The sequence below is a fragment of the Dermacentor variabilis genome, chromosome 3 (genome assembly GCF_050947875.1).
Source record: "Dermacentor variabilis isolate Ectoservices chromosome 3, ASM5094787v1, whole genome shotgun sequence".
Taxonomy (NCBI): Eukaryota; Metazoa; Arthropoda; class Arachnida; order Ixodida; family Ixodidae; genus Dermacentor; species Dermacentor variabilis.
This window is the reverse complement of record NC_134570.1, coordinates 229739935-229765233: the sequence shown is the minus strand read 5'-3', so window position 1 is coordinate 229765233 and position 25299 is coordinate 229739935. Positions and strand designations below refer to the sequence as shown.

The following is a 25299-nucleotide window of genomic DNA, read 5'->3' as shown; positions in this document are numbered from 1 at the left end:
TATATAATAAAAATGCATGAACACAGAAACAGCCAACGAAGATTGCTCTCACGACCTGGCCTATTGGTCACCAAGACAGCATGCTGCATAGCCAGAGAGAGCCATTCTTTTTTTTTTAATTCTGCCGTTTTACATGCTAAAGTCATGATTCGATCATGAGGCATGCCATAGTGAAGGCCTCCAGATTAACTTTGAGCACCAGGGTTCATTAGCATGCAGTCAAATGCATGATGCATGGGCATTTTCCCATTTCACCTTCGCCGAAAAGTGGCCACAGTGGCAGGCATTCCATCCTGGATCCTCAGGCTTAGCAGTGCAACACCACAGCCACCATGGCAGGTGGCACAGAACCATCCTTCTGTTTGTTCGCAGCACCCTTTCTGTATTTGTACCCTTTGTGGAGCAGGAGCTTCCCATGTTCGATTTCACCAGAGGCAAATGAACCTGTCTGTCAAGTGAGGGCAATAGCACCGTTTCTTGCACCATAGTGCTCGGTGCTTGCTTTGCAGGCTGAGTGCACGTCCAGTAGCACACTAGATAATGTGAGGCGACGACTGACATTCACTAAGCCCGAACCCGCAATGGCTGGCATTCCTGAGAGTAACCAGACACCAAAGTGCATTAGATTGTGTGACCTACGAGGTGTGACACAAACGAAACGAGACTAAATGTGTAGCTTGAAAAAAGAGTGGAGTTGGCAACAACTGTTTTGCTGATGTAAAACCACACACGTCCTCTATTCATGCCTCCAGTTTCGATGGAACCGATCACGCCAGTTGGGAGTGCTGCGTCATTGAGTGAACATGTGCAACTGCATTCTGCCGGAAAAATGTCTGATGTAAAAACCGAACAGCGAATCAACATCAAGTTTCTTGTGATACTTATGAAATCAGACACGGAAACATTTCAAATAATAACCGAGGCTTATGGAGATGTAACCTTGTCTCGTGCACGTGTGTTTGAATGGCATAAGCGGTTTTCAGGGGGAAGGGACATAGGGACATAAAGGTTGTGTTGGGCAATAAAAATTAATAAAAGTAAAATAATTAAAATAGGAAACTAAGTCCTGCCTGCTGAGGGGGAAGGGACAGTGGAAGATGATGAACGTGCTGGGCGCCCAAGGTCAGCGACTACAGACCAAAACATTGCCAAAGTTCGTGATGTGATCAGTGGTAACCGAAGATTAACTGTTCAGGCAGTGGCGGAGTTGGTTCACTTGGATAGGGAAGCTCTTCGACGCATGTTAATAGACGAATTACACATGACGAAGATTTGCGGAAAGGTTGTTCCAAAAGTTCCGTCCGTTGACCAAAAACAGCCCCGTAACGACGTGTGCGCGGACATGTTAGAACGCATTGCAAACGAGCCAAATTTGTTGGAATCTGTTGTAACATGTGATGAGACATGTATTTTTACCTATGACCCAGAAAGTAAGCGCCAGTCAACGCAGTGGAAGTCTCCAGGATCCCCAAGACCCAAAAAATCACGCATTTCAAAATCAAAATTCAAGGCAATGTTAATTGTCTTCTTCGACATTAATGAAATTGTAATGATTGAGTGGGTTCCCAGTAGTCAGACTGTTAATCAACACTACTACATTGAAGTACTAAAAAGACTTCGTGTAAAATTATGAAAAAGAAGTCAGAGTTGTGGAGTGATGGATAGCTGTTGCACCAGGACAATGCACCCGCTCACACGGCCCTATCTGTCAAGCAGTTTCTGACCAGCAAAAACATTACTGTTATGGGGCACCCTCCTTATTCACATGATTTGGCTCCATGCGACTTTGTTTTACTTCCTAAAGTTAAATATTGCTTAAAGGTAACCGATTTTATCTCGGTTGAAGAGGTTCAGGCAAAAACGGAGAATCTCCTGAAGGGCCTTCCAAAAACCTTGTTCTAGAACTATTACCAGCAATGGCAGCCCCGAATGCAGAAGTGCGTGAATGCTGAAGGGGACTACTTTGAAGGTGATAATGTCAAAGAGAACTGACTGAGTAAATACAATAAGTTATTGGACCAGTCTTGTTTCTTTTGTGTCACACCTCGTATACCTAGGGAAATTTCATTGAACGGTAAGAGTGATCAAGCATTTGTTGTGGATAAAATTTTGATACATTATAGGCTATCAGATCCCGACAGGGAATCGAAAACACTTTGTTGCAGCAGAGTTTGACAGCAGTATACTAATGGCATGCATTATATTACATAGCTTTGAAAGTTGCAGCCGTACTCATAATTAAATTATATTAGAATCTAGAAAAGATGGAGATAATTTTTCTGATTATGTTGAAATGCCTTGACCTCACCTGGGTCCAGCCAGAATGCCTTGCAAAAGCAGCACGGCCTGCCGCACTGTTTGTGTCCGTACCTCCTGCAATGCGGAGGGGGCCTGCATGCACAATGTACACATTACACTCTTTTTACACCGTTTGGGACTCATCTTGTTCCCCAACAATAATATCAATCATTTTCCAGCCAGAACTGCTATGTCACGCTAATACGCACATGACCTCCACGAGCTAAAAGTACTGGCACTTCAGCGATAAAGAAGGGAAATTCGTGCCACCAAATGATTACTGTTTATTTATTTATTTATAATACCTTACAGGCCCTATGGGGGCATTGTGTAAGGGGGGTACAAAATCAAGGGGGAAAAGAAAGAGTAAACAGCCTTCTGAAGTGTAATACAAAAGATATGCCTCAATGCAGGGCTCATCAACATTACTACCAAAAACATGTAAAAGGAACAACTGAAGTAATGAAAGGCCACAAAGGTACACTTAAGGAAATAACACGAGCAAAACTCAACGTAAGGTACTAATACTATAAAGTAAAATACATGAAAAATGAACCATATCAGGGAGTACAATTCTTGAAGGGATATTTAGGGAAACAGACGCAAAAAGCCATAATATATACAGGGCATACAAGTGAACATGTGACGCAGCATAAAATGGCAATTCATAGGAGCGAGATAGCAATGCATCAATAAAAAAAATCACAAGAAGTTCAAAGCACATTGCCAAGTGTAAGAAACAAGATAAAGTGATTTGTAAGTGCTATTATGAAAAATACTCGTGTAGGAGATGACGAAATTTTTTTTTATCCGACTCGGAAACAATGTGATCAGGCAGATTGTTCCACAAGCGAATGGCCGTAGGGAGCGTGGAAAAGTTAAAAGCATGCGTCGTACCGTACATGCGCGCAAAACTGAAGTGGTTATTTAATCGGCGAGACGTGTTCGAGGCGATCTGGATATGTAGTGTGGATTGTGTGGCATTGTAAACATATTTGTGGAACAAGGATAACAGAGCAATATTACGGCGAAGAACTAAAGGCTGTATGGAATGATCAAGTTTCATTTGCGTTACGCTGAAGCGATGGCTATAATTACGTGTAATGAAACGGGCAGCTCGGTTTTGGACTGATTCAAGCATGTCGATTAAGTATGTAGGATGCGGGGACCAAACGGATGATGCATACTCGAGCTGTGGACGAACAAATGTCTGATAAGCCAATTTGCGAATGTTGGAAGGTGAATTACCCAGATTACGACGTAGGTAACCTAATGTCCTTGAAGCTTTTGCGCAAACGGCTGCAATGTGGTCTGTCCAGGAGAGGTTTTTGGTTAGGTGAACACCCAAATATTTATGTGATACTGTATGTAACAATTCTTTATTATTGACTTTGTATAAAAAATGTGAGTTGTCACGCTTACGACTAAAAGAAATTACCTGACATTTTGATACATTTAAAGCCATTAACCAGGTGTTACACCAATTATAAATTAGGCTAAGGTCATATTGAAGGGCCAGGTGGTCATCAGTACTGTTAATTGATCCGTAAATAATGCAGTTGTCAGTGAAAATATGTAAGCGAGAAGAAACATTAAGTGGCAAATCATTTATGTAAATTAGGAAGAGTAAAGGGCCCAAAACGCTGCCCTGAGGCACACCAGAAGTAATGTAAGTAGGAGACGAAGCGATATTATTAACTACTGTGAACTGTTGACGATTCGAAAGAAAATTACGAAGCCGTGTTAGAGTGAAGGAGTCAATTCGAAGAGCAGTTAATTTTGCAATAAGGCGACAATGAGCTACACGATCAAATGCTTTGGAAAAGTCAAGGAAAATGCAATCAGTCTGCTGGTTATTGTTCATGTTAAGATGCAGGTCAGTCGTGAATTCGAGTAACTGTGTCTCACATGATAATCCTTTCCTGAAACCATGTTGATGGTGAATAAAGAAATTATTGGACTCTAGGTGATTATAAATATGAGAAACTATTATAAGTTCGAGCATCTTGCAGCAAATGCAGGTCAATGAAATTGGAGAAGTTAGGGGAGAAGGCACAAAATTTTCCTTAAGAGTTGTGGGGATGCGCGACTCTCACGCATCCCCTGATATGCTGTTTTCCCGCACAGCTCGCGTGGCCTGGTGCCCGCGGTGGTCGGAGTGGTACAAGCACGGTGCGAGAGATGGCGCGAGTGTCGCGCCGCGGCGGGGTTACTCGGGCGCCGAGAGACAAGGAGCTTTCTCTTTTGGGTTCGGGAAGCAAGCGGGACGGACGTGCCGACCTGCGCATGCGCCGACCCATGCTTCTGCGAGACTGTCTTGCATGGACGCCTTGGAATGCGCCACCGTTGGCGTGACCGTACATGCGAACGACCAGGCGTTGGGATCCAGCATGGGGCGAACATATTCGCTCGCTATGCGGTCGCGTTAAGTCGGACTTCTAGATTTGTCGCGCGCCCATCGGCATGTTTTGTGGATAGCAACTCGGCTAGCAGGCATTGATCTATGAAAGGTGCAATAAATGCCCTTTTGATTGTTTGCACTACTGTGTTGTCGTTCCTTTGTCCCAAGAGCACGGGTGTGAGAGACCCCACATCTGGCGCCCAACGTGGGGCTCTTGGGGCATTGGACGATAGTTTTAACAGTTTTGCTTCGTTTGAGACCTTTGTTTGAACCGAAGAGATGTGGGATCTCTCTCACCCATACTCTTGGGACAAAGAAATGACAACACAGTAGTGCAAACAACCACAAGGGCATTTATTGCACCTTTCATAGATCAATGCCTGCTAGCCGAGTTGCTATCCACAAAACATGCCGATGGGCGCGCGAGAAATCTATAAGTCCGACTTACCGCGACCTGATAGCGAGCGAATATGTTCGCCCCATGCTGGATCCCAACGCCTGGTCGTTCGCGTGTACGGTCACGCGGACGGTGGCGCGTTCCAAGGCGGCCACGCGAGGCAGTCTCGCAGAAGCATGGGTCGGCGGCGCGCGGGACGTCCATGCTGTTTGCCGACCCGCCGGGAAAGAGCCAGCCCGTTCTCCCCTGCGCCCCCAAGTAACCCTGCCGTGAGGCGGCGTTAGCAACGCAACACTCGCGCCATCTCTCGCGCTGCGCTTCAACCACATCGACCGCCGCGGGCGTCACGCAGGCCACGCGGCGAAGCGGGATTGTAGGAGATGGGGAAAAACAAGATATCTGGGGACGCGCGAGAGTCGCGCATCCCCACAGAGTGTACCAACACAGGGTTCATGCTGGTGTATATGACAAAAATTCAAGGGTTTTTAAGGACTTTCAAGGTCTTGTGTGAGGATTTTCAAGGAGCACACACAGGGCCATAATTATACATGCGTGCACCCTCCTTTTCAAGGAGGGTGCACGCGTGTATTATGGAATACTTACTGTGCCCCGTGACAATTGCCCCTTCCCACGCTTGTTAAGCTTCACCGCAATACTTTACGTACGCTTCACGGCGTAACATCGATGTGCTGTGGCGCAGCTGCCTTTCGGGAACCAGCATTATGCAACGCGTCATGCTTTCTAAGCTTCGAAGCCATACGCGAGGATTACGGAGGCGGAGTTGGTGCGATTACTGACAGCGGTGAATTCTTTCAATGGAAACCACGGCACCGAACGGCGAGAACCTTAATAGCGGACGTCGAAGCAGCGAAGCCTAGTGTGGCCACAGCTACGGCTGCCAACGGATCAGCGTGCGAGATAATCAAAACTGCGGTTATGGCTTTGATTAATGCCATTTGGGACCTGCGGCAGCGGCAAAAACTCTGGAAAATCGGACAGCGAAGGGTTCTTGCGTCTGAAATTACAGTTATACATTGAGTGGAGCCGCAAAGCCGCCCGCGCTATCGGGCGTTTCACAAAAATCGGGCGTCCGGAAAATCGATTGTTGGCTGTACACAGGCAACTCCTCCAGCCAACGACACGGCGTCCAAGACAATCCGTTATGAGTTTTCTCTTTTACTCGAGCCAGCAGTAGGGCGACTTTCGTTCCTTTTCAATAAAATGACAGCCAATGTTCCCGATTGAAGCACGAATTCCCCGAGTTTTACCAGACAATTCAAAATGCCTGAGAATTTCCGTTTCTTTTTTAAACAAGATCACAGCGGTAATTCAGGAGGGTTGAAATTTTCTCGAATGCAATCACTGGAAGCTTATTAAAAATAAAAATTGAGGAAATTCAAGGATTTTCAAGGATCTCCGAAAATTCCAAGACTTATAAGGCCTTGAAAACGATCTTTTCAAATTCAATGGTTTTCAAGGGTTTCAAGGATCCGCACGAACCGTGCAACAACTTCTTAAAATCCTTAAACAAGTATGGCAGAAACATCCCTTTGTTAAATTTCCAAACACTGCGTTAGAATCCAATGCTTTGCTTTTTTTTTTCCAGCATTTTAAAATCTTTAAAGCAGCAATATAGGACCTATTTCAGTGCAAAGCAAGTTCCTACTGCTCAGTGTGAAATCACTAACCGGTAGACTATTCACTTGAATTTCAGGCAATAAGTGAATGGAATAGCCTTGTTTTCGGGCTGCATTCAGAGGTTGCAGTTCCTTCTGAACGTGTCACTTGCTTCCAGCTCTGATGACGCGCTCTGGTATAAATTAATATTTTGCAATGAAATGCACAAAGGTATATGAACAACAGTTGCCAAATGCTGTAAAACCTGATTACTGTGAGCCTCAATATTTCTGAAAATCAGATAATTAGGGCCTGCCTCTTAGTCCTGACAAGCACAAATCAATGGCAGGATTCATACCACTTTCGAAGACAAAAATTAATAGATTTTCAAGGCCCTTTCAAACAATTTTCAAGAATACCGGCGCATGTGTCACATGTATATTGCATTTTTAAATTCCCTGTTAATATAAGCACTACTTTCATGTCATGAGCCGCTTTATCGGTGCACCAAGGACTGACACTACAACAGTTTAGCCGTACAACAAAGGGCGTGAACAAAATGGCGCTTCGGGCACACATCATGCACAGTTTTCAGTTTCGCAAGAGTACTACTTGCATGCAATCTTTGAATTTCAGAAGCACTGCTTCGTCACAGGGTTTGCCGCAACCATGCTCACCTACCATGGCTCTCATAACTTATTTTGTATTAGCCTACTAAAGAATACAAGGCTTTTTAAGGAGGGAAGAACGCCAGAACTTGCAATGCCCTGAAAATGCATTATTGATTTTCAATGGTTTTTCAAGTGTTTCAAGAACCTCTGCTCACCCTCAATGGCATCAAACTATCATATCTGGGAACATACAAGTTAAATAGGACCGCACACTGATTGTTGGTACAAAACCAAAGCTGCATCCAATCAAAATGAAACTTTTTATTTAATGCAACACATGTGTGGACTGCAAAAGTTACGACAAAGCATTCCAATATAATGCAACAGCTTGTGCAGAATGTGGTCTTCATTCTGGATAACATGCTAGCAGCTCCCATGCTGGCGACCACTGGAAATATCTGTTCAAGTGAACACTTGCATCTTTGCACAGCACTGCCAAGGAAGATGCAAGCATTTATGCATCACGAGATGACAAGAATTAGAGCTTTTCAACTGACTTTGAGCAAAATAAAAACAAGAGCTATAAAGTTCTTCGGCAAATAAAGGCATGCTCATGTAATTTCTATCATGATCTCTGTAAAACTCCACCACTTGACAGGCTATCGGTTCGAGTCGGTCAAAACCTCACCGTAATAATGCCAGAAAAACCTGCCAAGTGTTGCACAGTGACGAGAAAGCACTCTACTCATGCACTGATAAATGAGAAGAATCAAGGGGGCCAGGCTTTTCTTTAGTCACAACAATACGAAGCCAAGGAAACCATAAGGGGAATTATTCTGTTGTTTTTTAATTGACATGTAGAAATGACTAGGAAAACGAAAGTAGATGAAAAAACAACAACTTGGTGCTGGTGGGAGCCAAACCCAAATCCAGGGTGTAGTTCTACATTTCTACGAGCAACCAGCTGCAAGACTGGCTTTGGATTTATTGGTAAGCATTTGTGATGACAGGTGGTAGACACAGATAGAGCACATGTCGCTAATATGAAATTGTGCAATCACACAGGATCAGCACATTGGCTTGCCACCTATGGTCCCAGACAAGCTGTTCAAAACATGTACAGCTTAAAGTTACTCTGGCTGAGTACAGTCATTCATGGACAAAGAGAGGCTTTTTTTCTCATGCTGCAGTGGCAGCAAACAAAGAGTAGCAAAACTGTGAAAAGCAAAAAATAACTATATATATTGGGTAAACTTTTGCCTAGAAAACCATGTGACACTCAAAGCACATCGCCAGTGGCAAGCCCAGCTGGCAATCGTCGAAATCTGGTATAAGTGTACTAGAAGAGAAACTTGGGCGAGTTGGTGGTTATTCATGTTTCAGAAATTAACAGCGCAAAACAGACAAGGTCAAAGGAAAAGACGAACACGACACTGGCACAGACTCACAACTTAGTTTATTTTGAGGTATAAGAGTCTGGTATAAGAGTAAAGAGCATTGGCTATTTATACATGACTCGTCATTGATTCCAGTGTAACCACCAGTGCTTGTGTGCATCCTAGAATGCACAACACTATTTGTGTCATGCATGCAATCTCATTAAACAATGGTTCTTTTTTCTAGAGAACCAGCAACAACATTCCACAATGTTTCGATAGAAAAAGAGGTATCTTGCGCTGCACGAGATCTTTGTAACAGTGTTGGCCAAAACATTAACAATTTGCACATTCCAGTATGCAACCCTTAACTCCACATGTGATCTCATGCATTAGGTCCAATGAGATCTCCTGCCATGGCTAAGGTTTCCACCGCTAAGGTTTAGTGCTCAGAGTTCACAACCTTGTTCACAACCGCCATGCTTGCGGCATCAGGTCAAAAACACTTGAGAGGCACACTGTGTGGCATCCAAAAGTTTAGCTACCGATGGTGCAAGTCCACAAAGCAAGGAATTGGAAAAATCAGTTGGCAAGCGTATATGGAATTTTTTTTTGCTGCCAGAATACATATCATAGTCATGTGCAAACACAAATTTGCTTCGCTATAAATAACATCTTGTGGGATATCACATTTTCACACCTCACTAAATACAATTCTTGCATTTCATATGCAAAACAGCATACAGTATTGCCTATTTGTCAAGGCTGCAGAGAAGTACACAAGTAAAAAAACAATGAAATGCCACACGATACACCAACATTGAAGTAGCGAGCACATTGCTCACACAGTAACGTTATACAAAGAAATGAATTAAACCCAAAGCTCGGTACTTGCGAATCATTATGGCAAATACCGCTTACACTTGCATCATCGTCATGAAGACGAAGGACCCATTAGAAAATAAATGAATAAAGGATCACGTCAGCGTGAGTGCGCAAGAGGACACAGTACATAGAAGCCTCCTATTATCGCTAACGCAGTTGGATGTGGGCAACAGGCCGGATTGCATTAATGTGTGTTTTTTTTGTTTTTGTTTTTTTAGTAATTCAATCAGCAGGTAACATGTGTGCAAGAATGGATGCTGCACCCACAGGTTAGATAAAATGTGTAAGCAGATGCAGCTTCAGATATGCTGGTATACGCTCCACAGTTCCATCGAATTATCTACCGAATCAGCCCGCGCTTTCTCTGGCAGACCAAAGGAAACTGCTCCAGATTCGCAGCCACACCCCAGGCCTCCGGTGAGGTGCAATTTCACCCAATTCTCTCGAATATTTACTGATGGCATGCGCCACACTGGTCACAGTACAAGCACTCTGACTCCTAGCATGTCACTGTCCTAAAACCTGGGGCTTAAATCACCGCAACGAAAGTCAAACCGCTCTGAATGAATGTCAGTGCATGTTTGTAACTTAAAAACATGTCCTAGCTAGCAAAAAACTGTCACAATCTTATCAACAACCTGTCAGAACCTTGATATAACAAAATTCAATATAAAAAAATTTTCGGTATAACAAGGTATTGAACTTTTCATAACCTCAACATAATGAAGTATGTCTGTATGTGGTTTCAATATCATAAAATTTCACTGCCGCCACAAAGGAATGCCAAGAAAATAAATGGGAAACTTCCGCGGATGCAGATGGTCAAGTGATTGAGTTACAAACGGGTGCTTGCAAACTCACCTCTCAAATCGCGCCGCAAGGGCGGCCGCCAAAGTGGAGCCACATCGCTTTCCGTATAAAGTCCAAGTGTGATAAGATTTTATCGCAGCCCACACACCGTGTGCTTTGGATGCGAGTGAAAGTGTGCGGGGATGAAACAAGAAAGATGGTGCCTTCACAAGTGATGCCTTTCCGTGCCATCAAAGTGTTCGTGCGAGGGGGGGGGGGGAATGGGGGGTAAGTTGACGCGTCTCGGCCGTGGCTGCACATGGCTGTAAGCACAGCCGAGCACATACATAGCTGTGTACCCTGCTTTAGAGGTAATCTGCCGCGTGTGCAAAGTGCGGGTGTGCTGAGACTGCTTGGCACCATGTCAGCTGTCTTCCCGCAGGTTTAGTATTGGAGGTTGCGTAATTGCGAGTTTCGGTGACCCGTTGGAGCAAGAGGCAGATGAAGCATTCCCTCCTTGCTGCCGGCGCTTTTCCTGATAGCGTTGTCCCTGTGCGGGCAACGCTATCACAGGCGTGTCACAGGCAGCGAAATTGCCCAAGTAGAAGAAAATACGGGACTGTTTCATGCAAAACTAAGCTAGTTTCATCAATAAAGTGATTTTATAAATGATATGACGGCCAAGTCTTTAGCAGGCTTATATGGCATTATGCCCTATAACGAACTGATGGGCGTTTTTTTTTTTTTTTTTAGTTTGATATAACTGGGTTGAACTGTATCATTATTTTTAAAGATAGCATAAGGATGTTGGCATAATTTATTTATTTCACATACTGTCAATCCCTGATGGTATTATAACAGGAAGGGCAAGTACATATGGTAGTATTTGCGAACAAAGAATATAAATACTCCAGCGGGGGTGTTTGCCCAGCAGAACTAGTTCTACGTTTGCAGCGGTAGGCTTGCACAGGTCGGTACTATGGCGAAATGGGGAAGCCAGCAATTCTCGCCGTCTTGTCTTTCACAAGCACCATGCCCACTGCCCAGTGCCTTCAGTACAATAGGGAGTTTTAGAATAGGGGCCCCAATAATTTGGGGCCCCAAAGAGCTTTGCGGGCGTTAGCGTTGGGGCACGCAGGAGTGAAGAGTTTTAGAATAGGGTGTGACGTTTGCGGATAGCGTCTTGCGCTTGCAGCGCCACTACGGCGTCAAAGAAAAACTATTAGATATAATTAAATAAAATATACCATTTTATGATAGGAATAATAATTTTTAATTGCGTGTATTCGCGTTTAAGTACAATTTAGAGGTTATTCTCTGTAAGCAGCAAACAATTAGTTGCGTTTAGTTTTGAGCAAACCAACCTTACTAGCCTTCACCAGCCAAGCTTAGCCGTGTTAGGCCTACGAGCCATAAAATCCACAATCGAATTCAAAATCAGCGGCGTCTAATGAGTCAATCTTCATAACACACGCTAGTTGAGAGAAAGCGATAACCGCACTCACTTCTCCTAGCTTGCGAACTTCACGCGTTACCGCGAATCGAACCCAGTTTTGTGCTTGGTTAGAGCCGTCGCTTCGATGGGTGCCGCCATGTTTGCCGACGCAAAGCTTTTGGGGCCGCTATTTGGGCTCTCGCTAAATCGGTGAAATAGCGTTCCCAACGCAAAACCCAAACGGAGTTTGCGTCTTGCGCATGCGCAGTGGCTTCGACGCTATTTCTTTGGGGCCCCAAAACGTTTGGGGCCCCTATTCTAAAACTCTCTAATCACTCCCCACCGAAAGAGTAGCCATCCTGGCGACCTAAGGGCCGGAAAACGCAGGGGGGTCATGGCACTGCTTGAGCCGTGAGACGTGGACAATTTCCTGGCCGCAACGACGCTGGTCGGAAGGCGCTTCCATTGGCTCGATGAGGTAGTTGACCGCGGATGTTTGTTGCAGTACCCGATAAGGACCGTGGTACTTGGAGAGCAGCTTGGAGGAAAGGCCTGGAGGGGTAGAGGGCACCCACAACCAGACCAGCGAACTTGGAGCAAAGCGCGTAGCCGTAGTGGATGGATCGTGGCGATTCTTTTGGCGCCACTGGTCCTGGGATGTGAACGAACGAGCGAGCTGGCGACATTCTTCGGCGTAAGCAGCCGCTCTAGAAACAGTCGTCCACTCCGAAGCATCCGGCCGGTAAGGTAAAATCGTGTCCATAGTACATGAAGGTTCATGTCCGCAAAGGAGAAAAAAAGGGGAGAATCTGGTGGTCCTTTGCGTGGTGGTATTGTAAGCGTAGGTGACGAAAGGGAGAATGCGATCACAATTTGAGTGGTCAGATGAAATATACATGGCCAACATGTCGCCAAGGGTGCGGTTGAAACGTTCTGTCATCCCATTAGTTTGAGGATGATATGCCGTGGTAGTGCGGTGAATGATGCGACACTCCTTGAGCAATGGTGAAATAACATCGGAGAGGAATACGTGACCGCGGTCGCTCAGTAACTCTCGAGATGCTCCATGGCGTAAAATCAGATGTTGAAGGATAAAACTGGCGACGTCTTTTGCTGTGGCAGATGCAAGGGCTGAAGTTTCAGCGTACCGCGTGAGGTGGTCGATAGCGACAATAACCCAGCGGTTGCCGCTTGGAGTGTTGGGAAATGGATCGTATAGGTCAATGCCGACGCAGCCGAACGCGCACGCAGGGCATGGTAAGGGTTGCAAGGGGCCGGAGGCATGTTGAGTTGGCGTCTTGCGTCGTTGGCACATGAGGCATGACCGGACATACTGGTGAACGAAACGGTATATACCGCGCCAGTAGTACCGAAGCTGGAGGCGAGAGTATGTATTTAATACACCAGCGTGGCCGCATTGTGGGTCATTGTGGAATGTGGCGCAGATGTCGGAGCGGAGGTGTCGGCGTATAACAAGCAACCACTTGCGGCCGCTAGAATTGTAGTTGCGACGGTACAGCAAGTTATCCCGAATGATGAAGTGCGCGGCTTGACGACGGAGCGTCCGAGAGATCGGCGCTGGCGATTGTCTAGACAGGAAGGCAATAAGCGAAGAGACACATGGGTCCTTGCGCTGCTCTGATGGCATGTCGGAAATATTGAGGGCGAAGGCACCGCAAGTGGAAATAGACAAGTGGACAGGACCAGAGGGCAGGGGTGACCGGGATAGAGCGTCTGCATCTGAATGCTTTCAGCCTGAGCGATAAACAATGCGGATGTCGTACTCTTGCAGGCGCAATGCTGAACAGGCGAGCCGACCAGCTGTATCTTTTAGCAAAGATAACCAGCATAGGGCATGATGGTCGGTCATGATGTCAAATGGACGCCCGTACACATAAGGGCGAAATTTTACGATTGCCCAAGTGATGGCCAGACATTCCTTCTCAGTAACAGAGTAGTTTGCCTCGACTTTGGTAAGGGTGCGACTGGCATACGTGATGACGTACTCTTCGAAGCCATCCTTGCGTTGTGCGAGAACAGCGCCGAGCCCGACTCCACTAGCGTCTGTATGAATCTAAGTTGGAGCAGAGGGATCGAAGTGTCGCAGTACAGGAGGAGAGGTGAGAACGCGTCGCAATTCTTGGAATGCGTCATCGCACGCCGGGGTCCAGGCTGACAGGTCAGAACTTCCGGTGAGAAGCTGCGTCAAGGGGGCGATGATAGAGGCAAAGTTACGGACGAAGCGTCGGAAATATGAGCAAAGGCCGATGAAGCTGCGAAGCTCTTTCATGGTGGTTAGTTTAGGAAACTCGGATACGGCAGTAAGTTTTGTGGGGTCCGGGAGGATACTGTCTTTTGAAACTACATGGCCAAGAATAGTAAGCCTGCAAGCGCCGAAGTGGCATTTCTTCAGATTTAGTTGCAGGCCTGCAGTGGAGAGGCACGCAAGAACTTGCTCAAGGCGGCTGAGGTGCGACGCAAAGTCGGTGGAAAAAACCACAACGTCATCTAAATAAAAGAGGCACGTTTTCCACTTCAGCCCTCGAAGAACGGTGTCCATCATTCGCTTGAAAGTGGCAGGCGCGTTGCAGAGGCCGAACGGCATGACGGTAAATTCGTATAGCCCGTCAGATGTTACAAAGGCTGTCTTTTGCCATCGGCCTCTGCCATCGGCACTTGCCAGTACCAAGAGCGCAGATCCAGCGAGGAAAAGAATTCTGCTCCCTGCAGACTGTCCAAGGCATCGTCGATGCGCGGCAGAGGATAGACATCTTTGCGGGTTATTCGGTTAAGGTGGCGATAGCCGACGCAGAACCGAATGAAGCCATATTTTTTTTTTAACAAGGACAACCGGACATGCCCAGGGTCTGCTAGAGGGCTGGCTGATGCCACGCTCCAGCATGTCGTCAACATGCTCGTCGATGATACGGCGTTCAGCAGCCGACACGCAATATTGACACATGTACTTGTCTTTATCGGGCGACACGTTTTGCCGCCTAAACAAATGTTATCGCACAGCGCGGGACGCGCCTGCATGTATCCGAAGTTTCTGGAAAGTTATCGATGCTTCTATCCGCTGTCTGTTGTCGCCGAACCTTGTGTTATCTGATTTCATCGCTTGACGCGAATGGTGTAAAACCTTGTAGAAGGCATGCGGGTCCCAATAATTAGTCTGGAACATTCGATGACTGCTGTACAAAAGCCGACGCGCTTGACCCGCTGATCAGATTTTCGACGATCGCCGACCGTGTTCGCCGCTATCGTTGTGCTATAAGTGTAGCCTATATTGTGGGCACAGGTTCACCCAATAAAAGTTAGTTTTGTCTTTCACAGCATTGCTACTGTGTTCTTAACGTCACCACCACATGACATCTGGTGGAAGTGGTTTTCGTTCATGTACCGGACGCCCCCGACAAGCTGTGATTCAAGCCCAGAACGCAAAGACAACACCAACGTAGTCCCGGACCATCGAGCAAGCCGCCGTCTTCAACAACTGCCCCCGGAGCACGGACTTTTGCCTGAGACGACCAGGAAGATCGCCATAAAGTCCATCCCAATGGCAGCCCCAGCATCCCCCATCGTGCTGCATCAGCCCAGGGAGCCTCCGACGTTCTGTGGTTCAACGTTCGAGGACCCGGAAAGCTGGCTTGAGACATACGAGAGGGTCGCTGCTTTTAACAACAGGAACAGCGACGACAAACTGCGACATGTCTTCTTCGCATTGGAAGACGCTGCCAGGACGTGGTTCGAGAACCGAGAAGCCACCTTAACGACCTAGGAGCTGTTCCGAAGCGGCTTCCTGCAGGCATTCTCAAGCGTCGTACGCCGAGAACGAGCCCAAGCGCTATTAGAAACCTGGGTGCAACTACCAAATGAGACCACAGCGATTTTTACAGAAGAAATGAGCCGCCTATTCCGCCACGCCGACCCGGAAATGTCCGAGGAGAAGAAAGTCCGCCTACTGATGCGTGGTGTAAGGGAGGAACTTTTCGCCGGAATTGTACGGAGCCCACCGCAGACCGTCGAGGAGTCTTTTCGCGAAGCCACCAGCATCGAGAAGACACTGGAAATGCGGAACCGGCAATTCAACCGCCACTCTAACTCGACAAACTACGCCGGATCAGCCACTGGCCATCGACGACCTGCGCGAGACTATCCGGGCGGTCGTGCAGGAGGAGCTGCAAAAGCTGTTCCCGTCATCACAGCCTCAAGTGGCGTCGATTGCCAACGCCGTACGTGAGGAGGTCCAACAACAACTCGTAGTAGCCCCTGAATTGCCGCAACCTCAGCCGCAAGCGATGACATACGCCGCTGTAGCCCACCGTCACGTACCCCCTCCGCGTCCACGCCAGGGTCCAGTGACGACACAGTTCCGTCGTCCACGACCACGCCAAGCCGTCCCCTCACGCGGCGTTATAAGGAAGACTGACGTTTGGCGCGCCCCCGACCACCGTCTGCTTTGCTATCACTGCGGAGAAGCCGGGCACATCTACCGCCGATGCCCATACCGGGATATGGGACTCCGAGGGTTCGCCGTTAACGCGCCGCGACCACAAATTGGCGAACGACCTCGCGATATCGCCGACTACCTCGCCGCCACTCAGTGGAACCCTCGACGACCATCCCGTTCGCCGTCACCATGCCGCTACCTGTCACCGCAGCGCCAACCATACACCGGCCCAGCCCGGGGCCGCTCTGCGAGCCCATATCTGGAAACCTAAAAGCAGCAACCGATGGAGGTGCGGTTGCTGTTCGTCGAAGTGACGAAGATCCTCCGCCGCCGACGAAGACAATGAAGAGACCATCTCGACGACATAATAACGACACGCTGCCGTCCCGACGAAGTCAGGAAGCCAAGACTACACCGACGAAAGACGATTTGACGACGCGACGTTCCAGCTTTAGTTCAACATGACGCAGCCGTGATCCGACGCCAAGACGTAACTGCAACGCCAAAGAACCACCGACCTCGATGTGCTTCTTGACGGCCACGCAGTTACCGCGTTAGTGGACACAGGGGCTGATTACTCCGTAATGAGTGGACATATCGCCGCCCATTTGAAGAAAGTTAAAACTGCATGGGAAGGCCCTCAAATTCGAACTTCTGGAGGACACCTCATTACGCCGACTCGAATCTGCACAGCAAGAATTACCGTTCATGACCGGACTTACCCTGCCACCTTCGTTATACTCCAACAGTGTTCACGAGAAATCATTCTCGGCATGGACTTTCTGAACCAACACGGCGCAATCATCGACCTGAAGTCGAAGTCAATAACGCTGTCGGAAGATCAAGCGATACCGCCGGAGAGCCCTCGTAGTCGCCACGCCTTGAGTGTGCTCGAAGATCAAGTGAGCATCCCGCCTCGCTCCAGCATTGTCATTTCGGTCGGCATCGAAGCACCCGCTGACGTAGAAGGCGTCATCGAAGGCGACAGACGTCTACTGCTCGACCATGAAATTTGCGTCACAAGAAGGATCGCTCGACTGCACGGAGGAAACACGAAGGTGTTGCTGACAAACTTCAGCCAGGAGTTCAAGCACATCAACAAGGGCACGACGATCGCGTACATCGAGGAAATTCAGTAAACAAGCGATGCGTTTGTCCTCTCGGATTCTGTCGCATCTACCCCGACGACCGTAGTTCCCGAGCCAGACTTCGACATAAATCCAAGTCTCCCAGTGATTAAGCAGCAAAAGCTCAGAAGTCTGCTTCAACGATACAAAGACTGCTTTTCGACGTCATCGAGGATTCGACAAACAGCAATCGCAAAGCATCGCATAATAACCGAAGAGTGCGCTCGACCACTCCGCCAGAGCCCTTACCGAGTTTCGACGCGAGAACGCAGCAAAGCTATAAGACACCAAGTCGACGAAATGCTGCACGACATCATCCAGCCGTCAAAAAGCCCGTGGGCGTCTCCAGTTGTTTTAGTGAAGAAAAAGGACGGAACCGTACGTTTCTGTGTCGATTATCGTCGATTGAACAAAATCATGAAGAAAGATGTATACCCCCTCCCACGGATAGACGATGCATTGGATCGGCTCTGCAATGCTAAATACTTCTCATCGATGGAACTCAAGTCTGGCTACTGGCAAATAGAAGTCGACGAAAGGGATCGCGAAAAGACCGCCTTCATCATGCCAGACGGCCTCTACGAGTTCAAGGTCATTCCATTCGGACTGTGCGCGGCGCCTGCAACGTTCCAGCGTGTTATGGACACGGTGTTAGCAGGATTGAAGTGGCAGACCTGTCTTGTTTACTTGTATGACGTCGTCGTCTTCCCCGGAAATTTCGATGATCACCTTAGGCGGCTAGCGACAGTACTAGAGGCCATCAAGTCATCAGGGCTCACTCTGAAGCCAGAAATGTGCCGCTTCGCATACAATGAACTTCTGTTCCTAGGCCACGTCATCAGCAAGTCTGGAGTCTGCCCCAACCCGCAGAAGACAGCTGCCATCGAAAAGTTCCCGCAGCCTGTCGACAAGAAGGCAGTGCGTAGATTCCTTGGCATGTGTGCCTTCTATAGGCGCTTTGTCAAGCACTTTTCGCGCATCGCTGAGCCGCTGACACAGTTAACTAAATGTGACGTCGAGTTCAAGTGCGAAACGCCGCAGGCTGACGCATTTCAAGAACTCAAATGACGCATGCAGTCGCTACCCGTACTTGCGCATTTCGACGAGCACGCCGATACCGAAATCTACACTGACGCCAGTAGCCTAGGCTTCGGTGCCGTGCTAGTCCAGAGAAAAGATGGTCATGAACACGCGATAGCTTACGTTAGCCGGTCGTTGTCAAAAGCGGAAGGCAATTATTCTACAACCGAAAAGGCATGCCTCGCCATCGTTTGGGCTACAGCGAAATTTTGCCCTTATCTTTATGGCAGGCTACTCAAAGTCGTCAGTGACCATCACGCATTGTGTTGGCTAGCGAATATAAAGGATCTTTCAGGACGACTGGCGTGGTGGAGCCTCAGACTACAAGAATACGACATCACTGTAACCTACAAGTCCGGACGAAAACACTCCGATGCCGATTGCCTATCATGCGCCCCCATTGACGCGCCGCCGCAAGACGACGAGAATGACGACGACTTCCTTGGAACGATAAGCGCGGAGACTTTGCTGAACAGCAACGGGCAGACCCGGAGCTAAAAGGCCTCGTCGAATATTTGGAAGGGCACACCAACGTTGTCCCCAGGGCATTTAAGCGCGGATTATCTTTCTTCACGCTTCAAAACAATCTACTCGTGAAGAAGAACTTCTCACCAATCCGCGCCAACTACCTTCTTGTTGCCCCGTCAGGACTTCGTCCAGAAGTATTGCACGCCCTACAGGACGATCCGACCGCTGGACAGCTCGGATTTTCCCGGACACTATCGAGGATACAAGAAAAGTATTATTGACCGCACCTGACCGCCGACGTCGGCCGTTATGTCAGAACATGCCGAGACTGTCAGCGACGCAAGACACCGCCGACAAGGCCAACCGGATTACTACAGCCAATCGAGCCTCCTTGCCGACCATTCCAGCAGATCGGGATGGACTTGCTGGGATCCTTTCCGACGTCAACAACCGGAAATAAGTGGATCGTCGTGGCGACGGACTACCTCACCCGCTTCGCTGAAACTAAAGCACTGCCGAAAGGTAGAGCAGTCGAAGTGGCGAAATTCTTTGTCGAAAACATCCTGCTGCGACATGGCGCCCCAGAAGTCCTCATTACCGACAGAGGAACGGCCTTTACAGCGGAGCTCACCCGAGCCATTCTGAAATACAGTCAGACAAGGCACAGGAGGACAACGGCCTACCACCCGCAGACAAATGGTCTTACGGAGCGGCTGAATAAGACCCTCGCCGACATGCTAGCGATGTACGTCGGGGCAGCAGAGCTTCGCAAAAAGTGATGACAGCAAACGGAAGCAGAAAGTTCCGGCGGCGCGCACAAGTGGTCAACGGCGTAAACAGAACAGATGAGTTCGCAGCAGAGTTACATGACACAGGGACCAGTGCGGCGGAGAAAGGTGCGACATCAATGTCAGAGGCGGCAACAACTTTAGAAGAATGGTTGTCAGGGTCAAAGCACGGTACGGATAACATAAGTCCAGCACGAGCGCAGTCGATAACAGCTTGATTGACAGATAGGAAACCCCATCCAAGGATAATGTCGTGCGAGGAATGAGATAGGACGACAAATTCAATAACATGCATAACGCTTTGAATGACAACCCGGGCTGTGCACGACGCTGAAGGCTGAATGCAATGCAAAGTTGCCGTATGCAGAGAAAGAGAGGTAAGGGGAATGGTCGCTTTGTTCACATTGTGGCAAAGCTTCTCACTAATAATAGAAACGGCGGCTCCGGTGTTGATAAGTGCATGTATGGCGACGCCGTCTACGAACAGTTCAATTTCGTTCGCCGGGACAGAATGAGGCCTTGAAATGTTCGACGTGAACGCAGTTCTTGCCTCTGGAACTGCGACTGTTAGTTTTCCTCTCGGGCTGGACTGAGTAGGCGAACCATCGGGGAAATGGATCGGCGACGTGGGGAAGGCGACCGGCGTGAATCGAAGAGGTGGCGACTGTAGGACGAGTCCGAAGGAAGGTTAGACGGGCCCTGACGCGGAAGTCGAGCAGGCCTGTAGCTTGAGGCGCCCCCACTGTCATGTAAACTGTGGCTGCGACGGTGGCAGAAACGTGCTACGTGGCCCGGGAAATGGCAGTAATAGCAGATTGACCGGTTATCCGCTGTACACCATGGGTTGACGACAGGGGCTCCAGCGGCCGAGTAGGGCACGGCAATCAGACGGGAAGGAGGTGGCGGCACATGGAAAGTGCCGGTGGCCCGGTAGGCATCAGGAGCCAGAGGAGCATAAGGCCGGGCGACAACGTTCGCGTAAGTTAGCGGTCCAGCTGCAGGCTGCGGAGGAGGGGCAGATGGTAGCACCGCGGCAACTTGAGTCTGAATGACATGACGAAGCGAAGGAGCCAAGGTCGTCGACGGCTTGGGTGCGCTATTCGCGACTTCCTGACGGATGAACTGCTTTATCTCTGGCATTAAAACAGAGATGTCGGCAGCGTCGCGGCCAAAATCCAACGGAGATAAATCCGCGATGTCCTGCTAAGCAGCGCGTGTTGATGCACGCTGCTTGCGCAGCTCGTCGTACTGCTGACAAAGCTATATGACCTCGGCAATTGTCCGGGGCCTTTTCGCGACGAGTATCTGGAAGGCATGGTCAACGATGATTTTCATGACGTGCTTGACCTTGTCTGCTTCGTCCATAGTTGAGTTACGCTTGCAGAGCGAGAGCACGTCTTCAATATAACTGGCGAAGGTCTCGTCCAGGCGTTGAGCTCAGCCACGCAAGCGCTGCTCAGCGCGAAGCCGGCGAACGGCGGGACGGCCGAAGACCTCTGCCAAAGTTGTCATGAAAGCCGACCAGGTGGTAAAATCGGCTTCATGATTGTGGAACCATAGGTTTGCCACGTCAGTCAAGCAAAATATGACATTTGTGAGCTTGGCACGGTCGTCTCATTTGTTATAGGCGCTTACACGGTCATATTCGGCAAGCCAGTCTTCCACATTATGGTCATCTGCGCCACTAAATATAGACGGCTCGCGCTGCTGAATGATGCTAGAGCAAACGATGGCTGGAGGCACGGGAGCAGCAGCCTGGGACGGTCCAGGTTCATCCATTGAAATAGCGGGTGGTAGTGTCCAACTGTGGAGTTCCAGGATGTCGAAGAGAAACCCAGCAGCTCCACCAAATACAACGGGGGTGTTTGCTTAGCAGCACTAGTTCTAGGTTTGCAGCGGTAGGCTTAAACAGGGCGGTACTATGGCGAAATGGGGAAGCCAGCAATTCTCGTCGTCTTCTCTTTGACAAGCACTATGCCCACTCCCCAGTGCCTTCAGTACAATACACTATATAATCATGAGTGTGTTATTGCTAAGGGTTTGGCTTCGCTAAACAAATGAATTAAGCACTTCATCACAAATGCAATATTTTGGTACAATATAATATAACGAAGAAGAATCTGAGAAAAGAAGAAACCAAACAACAAAGAAAAAGAAAGACACCTGAAATCACATGTGATATAAAACACCTAATAATCATGACAAACAGGATGCAGTCATGCGTATAATGCATCATACAAAAAGAACACTCATAGATTAAAGTGTTAGACTATGAAGATTGCTAATAAACCTGAGTATGTAAATCTGAGCTGTAAGGCGAGATGTTTTTCAACTGAATTAGCAAATGTATCTAATGAAGAGCTATTACTAATGGATTCACTCAGTTTATTCCACTCTCTTATCGCTAAAGGAAAGAATGAATTCTAAAAGCAATCGGTATGAAAAGAATACTCATTGAGTGTTTGTGTGCGTTTATGTCGCATTGGCAGTGTTTCATTTCTGGAGAGGTATCTAGAGGTATCAATATTAAGTTATCTTGGTTCTGAAAAGACATCTTTCGGAAAGACGTCAGTTTGTGTCAATGAATGAAATAGTGTCCGACAGAAAGCAAATAATCTCAGGAGTACCGCAGGGTAGCATTCTCGGGCCTTTGATTTTTAATTTATATATAAATGACATAGCCCATATATATTCAGAAGATAAATTTATAATTTATGCTGACGACACTAGCATATTTGTTTCGTCTTCATCAGATGCCGAATATTTTCATAAAGGTAATGCCATTTTAGAAGAATTAAGCACGTGGGCAGGCAATAACCAATTAAAAATAAATACAAAGAAAGCAAAGGCTGTGATGTTTCATTCTATAGGCAGGAAGGTTTCAGTAGTACGTAACCTAGTTTATCGCTGCTCAGAGATAGAGCTAGTTAGCTCTATTAAAGTACTTGGTGTGCATTTTTCAGAATCACTGCAGTGGGATGAGCATATCAATGCGATATTACAAAAGTTAGGTGCAATAATGGGAATTCTCGACAGAAACCGCTACTTAATTCCGAAGTCAATAAAATTGTTAATCTATAATGCCCTCTTCGCTTCCTATCTAAACTATTGTCATTTGGTCTAGGGGACTACTACACAATCGAATTTGTCGCGGCTATCAGTAATGCAAAAAAAGAGCTTTGAGAACAATTGAGAATGTGCCACTCCGGCATTCAACTGTGGAGCTCTTTAAAAAATTTAAAATAATTAGAGTAAAAGACCCATATGAGTATAAACTGTTGCGTGAATATCGCCTTAACTATGACTGTCATAATTCTCTCTTCATGGGTTTAGTAAATCTCCATTTGAAGGAAGCATCATATGCCACTAGAACAGAAATATGGAATGTTCCATATTGTCGCACTGGCTATGGTCGGCAAATGCTCCAAAACAAACTTCCACATCTACTAAATGGGTTTAATAAAAAACAAATCGATATTCGCGAAGCAAAATTATCTGACTTGTACACATTCTTTCTAGCCTAACATTGACCTCTAGAGCTGTTTACGATTGATATTTAATTATATTGTTTCAATGTCACTTTACTAAGCGTACATTGTTACGAAATGTGCTGTCATTCGATGCTGAGGTGAAGTTAAGTATGTTAACGCATGATGCCCTACATATGACAGTAACTAATGTGTTTAATTTTATGGTTTTGTCAAAGTTGATGACAATGTTGTGCTTAATATGATGGTTTTGTTGAAGTGTACGACTATGTGAACAAAATGTGTGTGCCTCTGCTGTTGTCTTTGCCAGTATGGGGGCGAAGGATTCCCTCAAGCCATCCTTGAATGGCTTTTCCCTTCGCCTCCCATCACATGTATATGTGATAAACCAATAAAGAATCAATCAAGTTTGTTGTTTAGGAGCTGGTCCATAAGTTTAGAACGGGCTAGTACAGCTCGGTTTTGTACTGTTAGGATTCCGGCTTTGTTAAGTAGTTCGGTGGGCGAGTCTGTTAATTTATGTTCATTGTATATATACCGTAGAGCTTTCTTTTGTACACCTTCTAGTTTTTTAATTAGTTGTTTAGTGTATGGAAACCAGATAACATTTGCGTACTCAAGGACTGACCTGACGAAAGTTTTGTAAGCCAGAAGTTTTGTATCGGGTGGTGCTAGTCGGAGGTTTCTTCCAAGAAAGAAAAGGCGTTTCATTGCAGTTGGATCAAAGTGGCTATGGAATATTTTTTCAGAAGTTAAGCAAAGTGTTTGGGCAATGCGCAAACAGGCATACCTGTGAAATCATTCTTGACCGGGGAGTGCTAGGAGTTTGTTTTTACATGAGTTATACGCTTCGCACAAACACACTTTCAAAAAATGATTGAAGGTTGCCTGCTGCAGGTGGCACAATTCTGGTTCCTGAGTCAGTGTGCTTGAAGAGGCGGACATTACTTGTAAAAAAAATTGAAATACATAATTGGTTAATTAAAAATATTTACAAACCCAATTTTTAACGAATTCCTTCGTAGCACATATTGCAACTTACAAATTCTAACTTGAAAGAGCGTAGGTTAGGGCGTGTTGGAAGCATATGATGATTCCATAACTGAGGTTTTTTTAGCGTACGAAAAGGGACGAAAGACACTGGCAAGATGCAGACACAGCGCTGTGTCCGCGTCTTGCCACTGTCTTTCGTCCCTTTTCGTGTGCTAAAAAAACGTCAGTTACAAATTGTAGCCGTGGAGTTCGCAAGGCGGATCCCGCTTGGAACAAATTCTCAGGATGACACCAGTTTCAAGATATTATTGCCCAAACTTTGCATAAAAATGGGTAGGCAATCCGGTTGCTTTTGTGCTTCAATGCATAAAACGATGTATTCTTAAGAATACATCGTTTATATATATATACATATATATATATATATATATATATATATATATAGAGAGAGAGAGAGAGAGAGAGAGAGAAAGGGGAAGCGGTAGTTGTTGGAGAACCCCCCTGAAATAAATTTCTGGTTACGCCACTAGGCACCATCTTTTTCTGCATGGCCACCCCAGACAAAATCAGGCTGTTACGCTGCAGAACACAAGCCAACGATGCAGTTAGTCAACCTTGTGGGGATGCGTGACTCTCACGCCTCCCCTGAGATCTAGTTTTCCCGCATGGCTCGTCTCCTGCAAGGCGGCTTCACCCGCCGCGTGGCCTGGCGCCCGCGGCGGTCGGAGTGGCACAAGCGCGGTGCGAGAGATGGCGCGAGCGTCGCGCCACTGCGGGGTTACTCGGGCGCCGGGAGACAAGGCGCTCTGTCTCTTTTTGGGTTCGGGAAGCAAGCGGGACGGACATGCCGTCGGCGCATGCGCCGACCCATGCTTCTGCGAGACCGTCTCGTGTGGCCGCCTTGGACACCGTCCGCGTGACCGTACACGCGAATGACCAGGCGTTGGGATCCAGCATGGGGCGAACATATTCGCTCGCTCCCAGGTCGCGGTAAGTCGGACTTCTAGATTTGTCGCGCGCCCATCGGCATGTTTTGTGGATAGCAACTCGGCTAGCAGGCATTGATCTATGAAAGGTGCAATAAATGCCCTTGTGA

At 47.4% G+C, this 25299-nt stretch overlaps 1 protein-coding gene across 5 annotated transcripts in view; it reads right to left on the bottom strand.

Moving 5' to 3' along the window:
• The window catches only part of Ube4B (Ubiquitination factor E4B), a 547587-nt gene that overhangs the window by 404996 nt on the left and 117292 nt on the right, over positions 1-25299 (bottom strand). For all 5 annotated transcript variants that reach the window (XM_075686926.1, XM_075686927.1, XM_075686925.1 and 2 more), the window contains one exon: positions 2309-2391. In XM_075686926.1, the coding sequence (XP_075543041.1) occupies positions 2309-2391 (83 nt within the window). The remainder of the gene's footprint in view (positions 1-2308; positions 2392-25299) is intronic.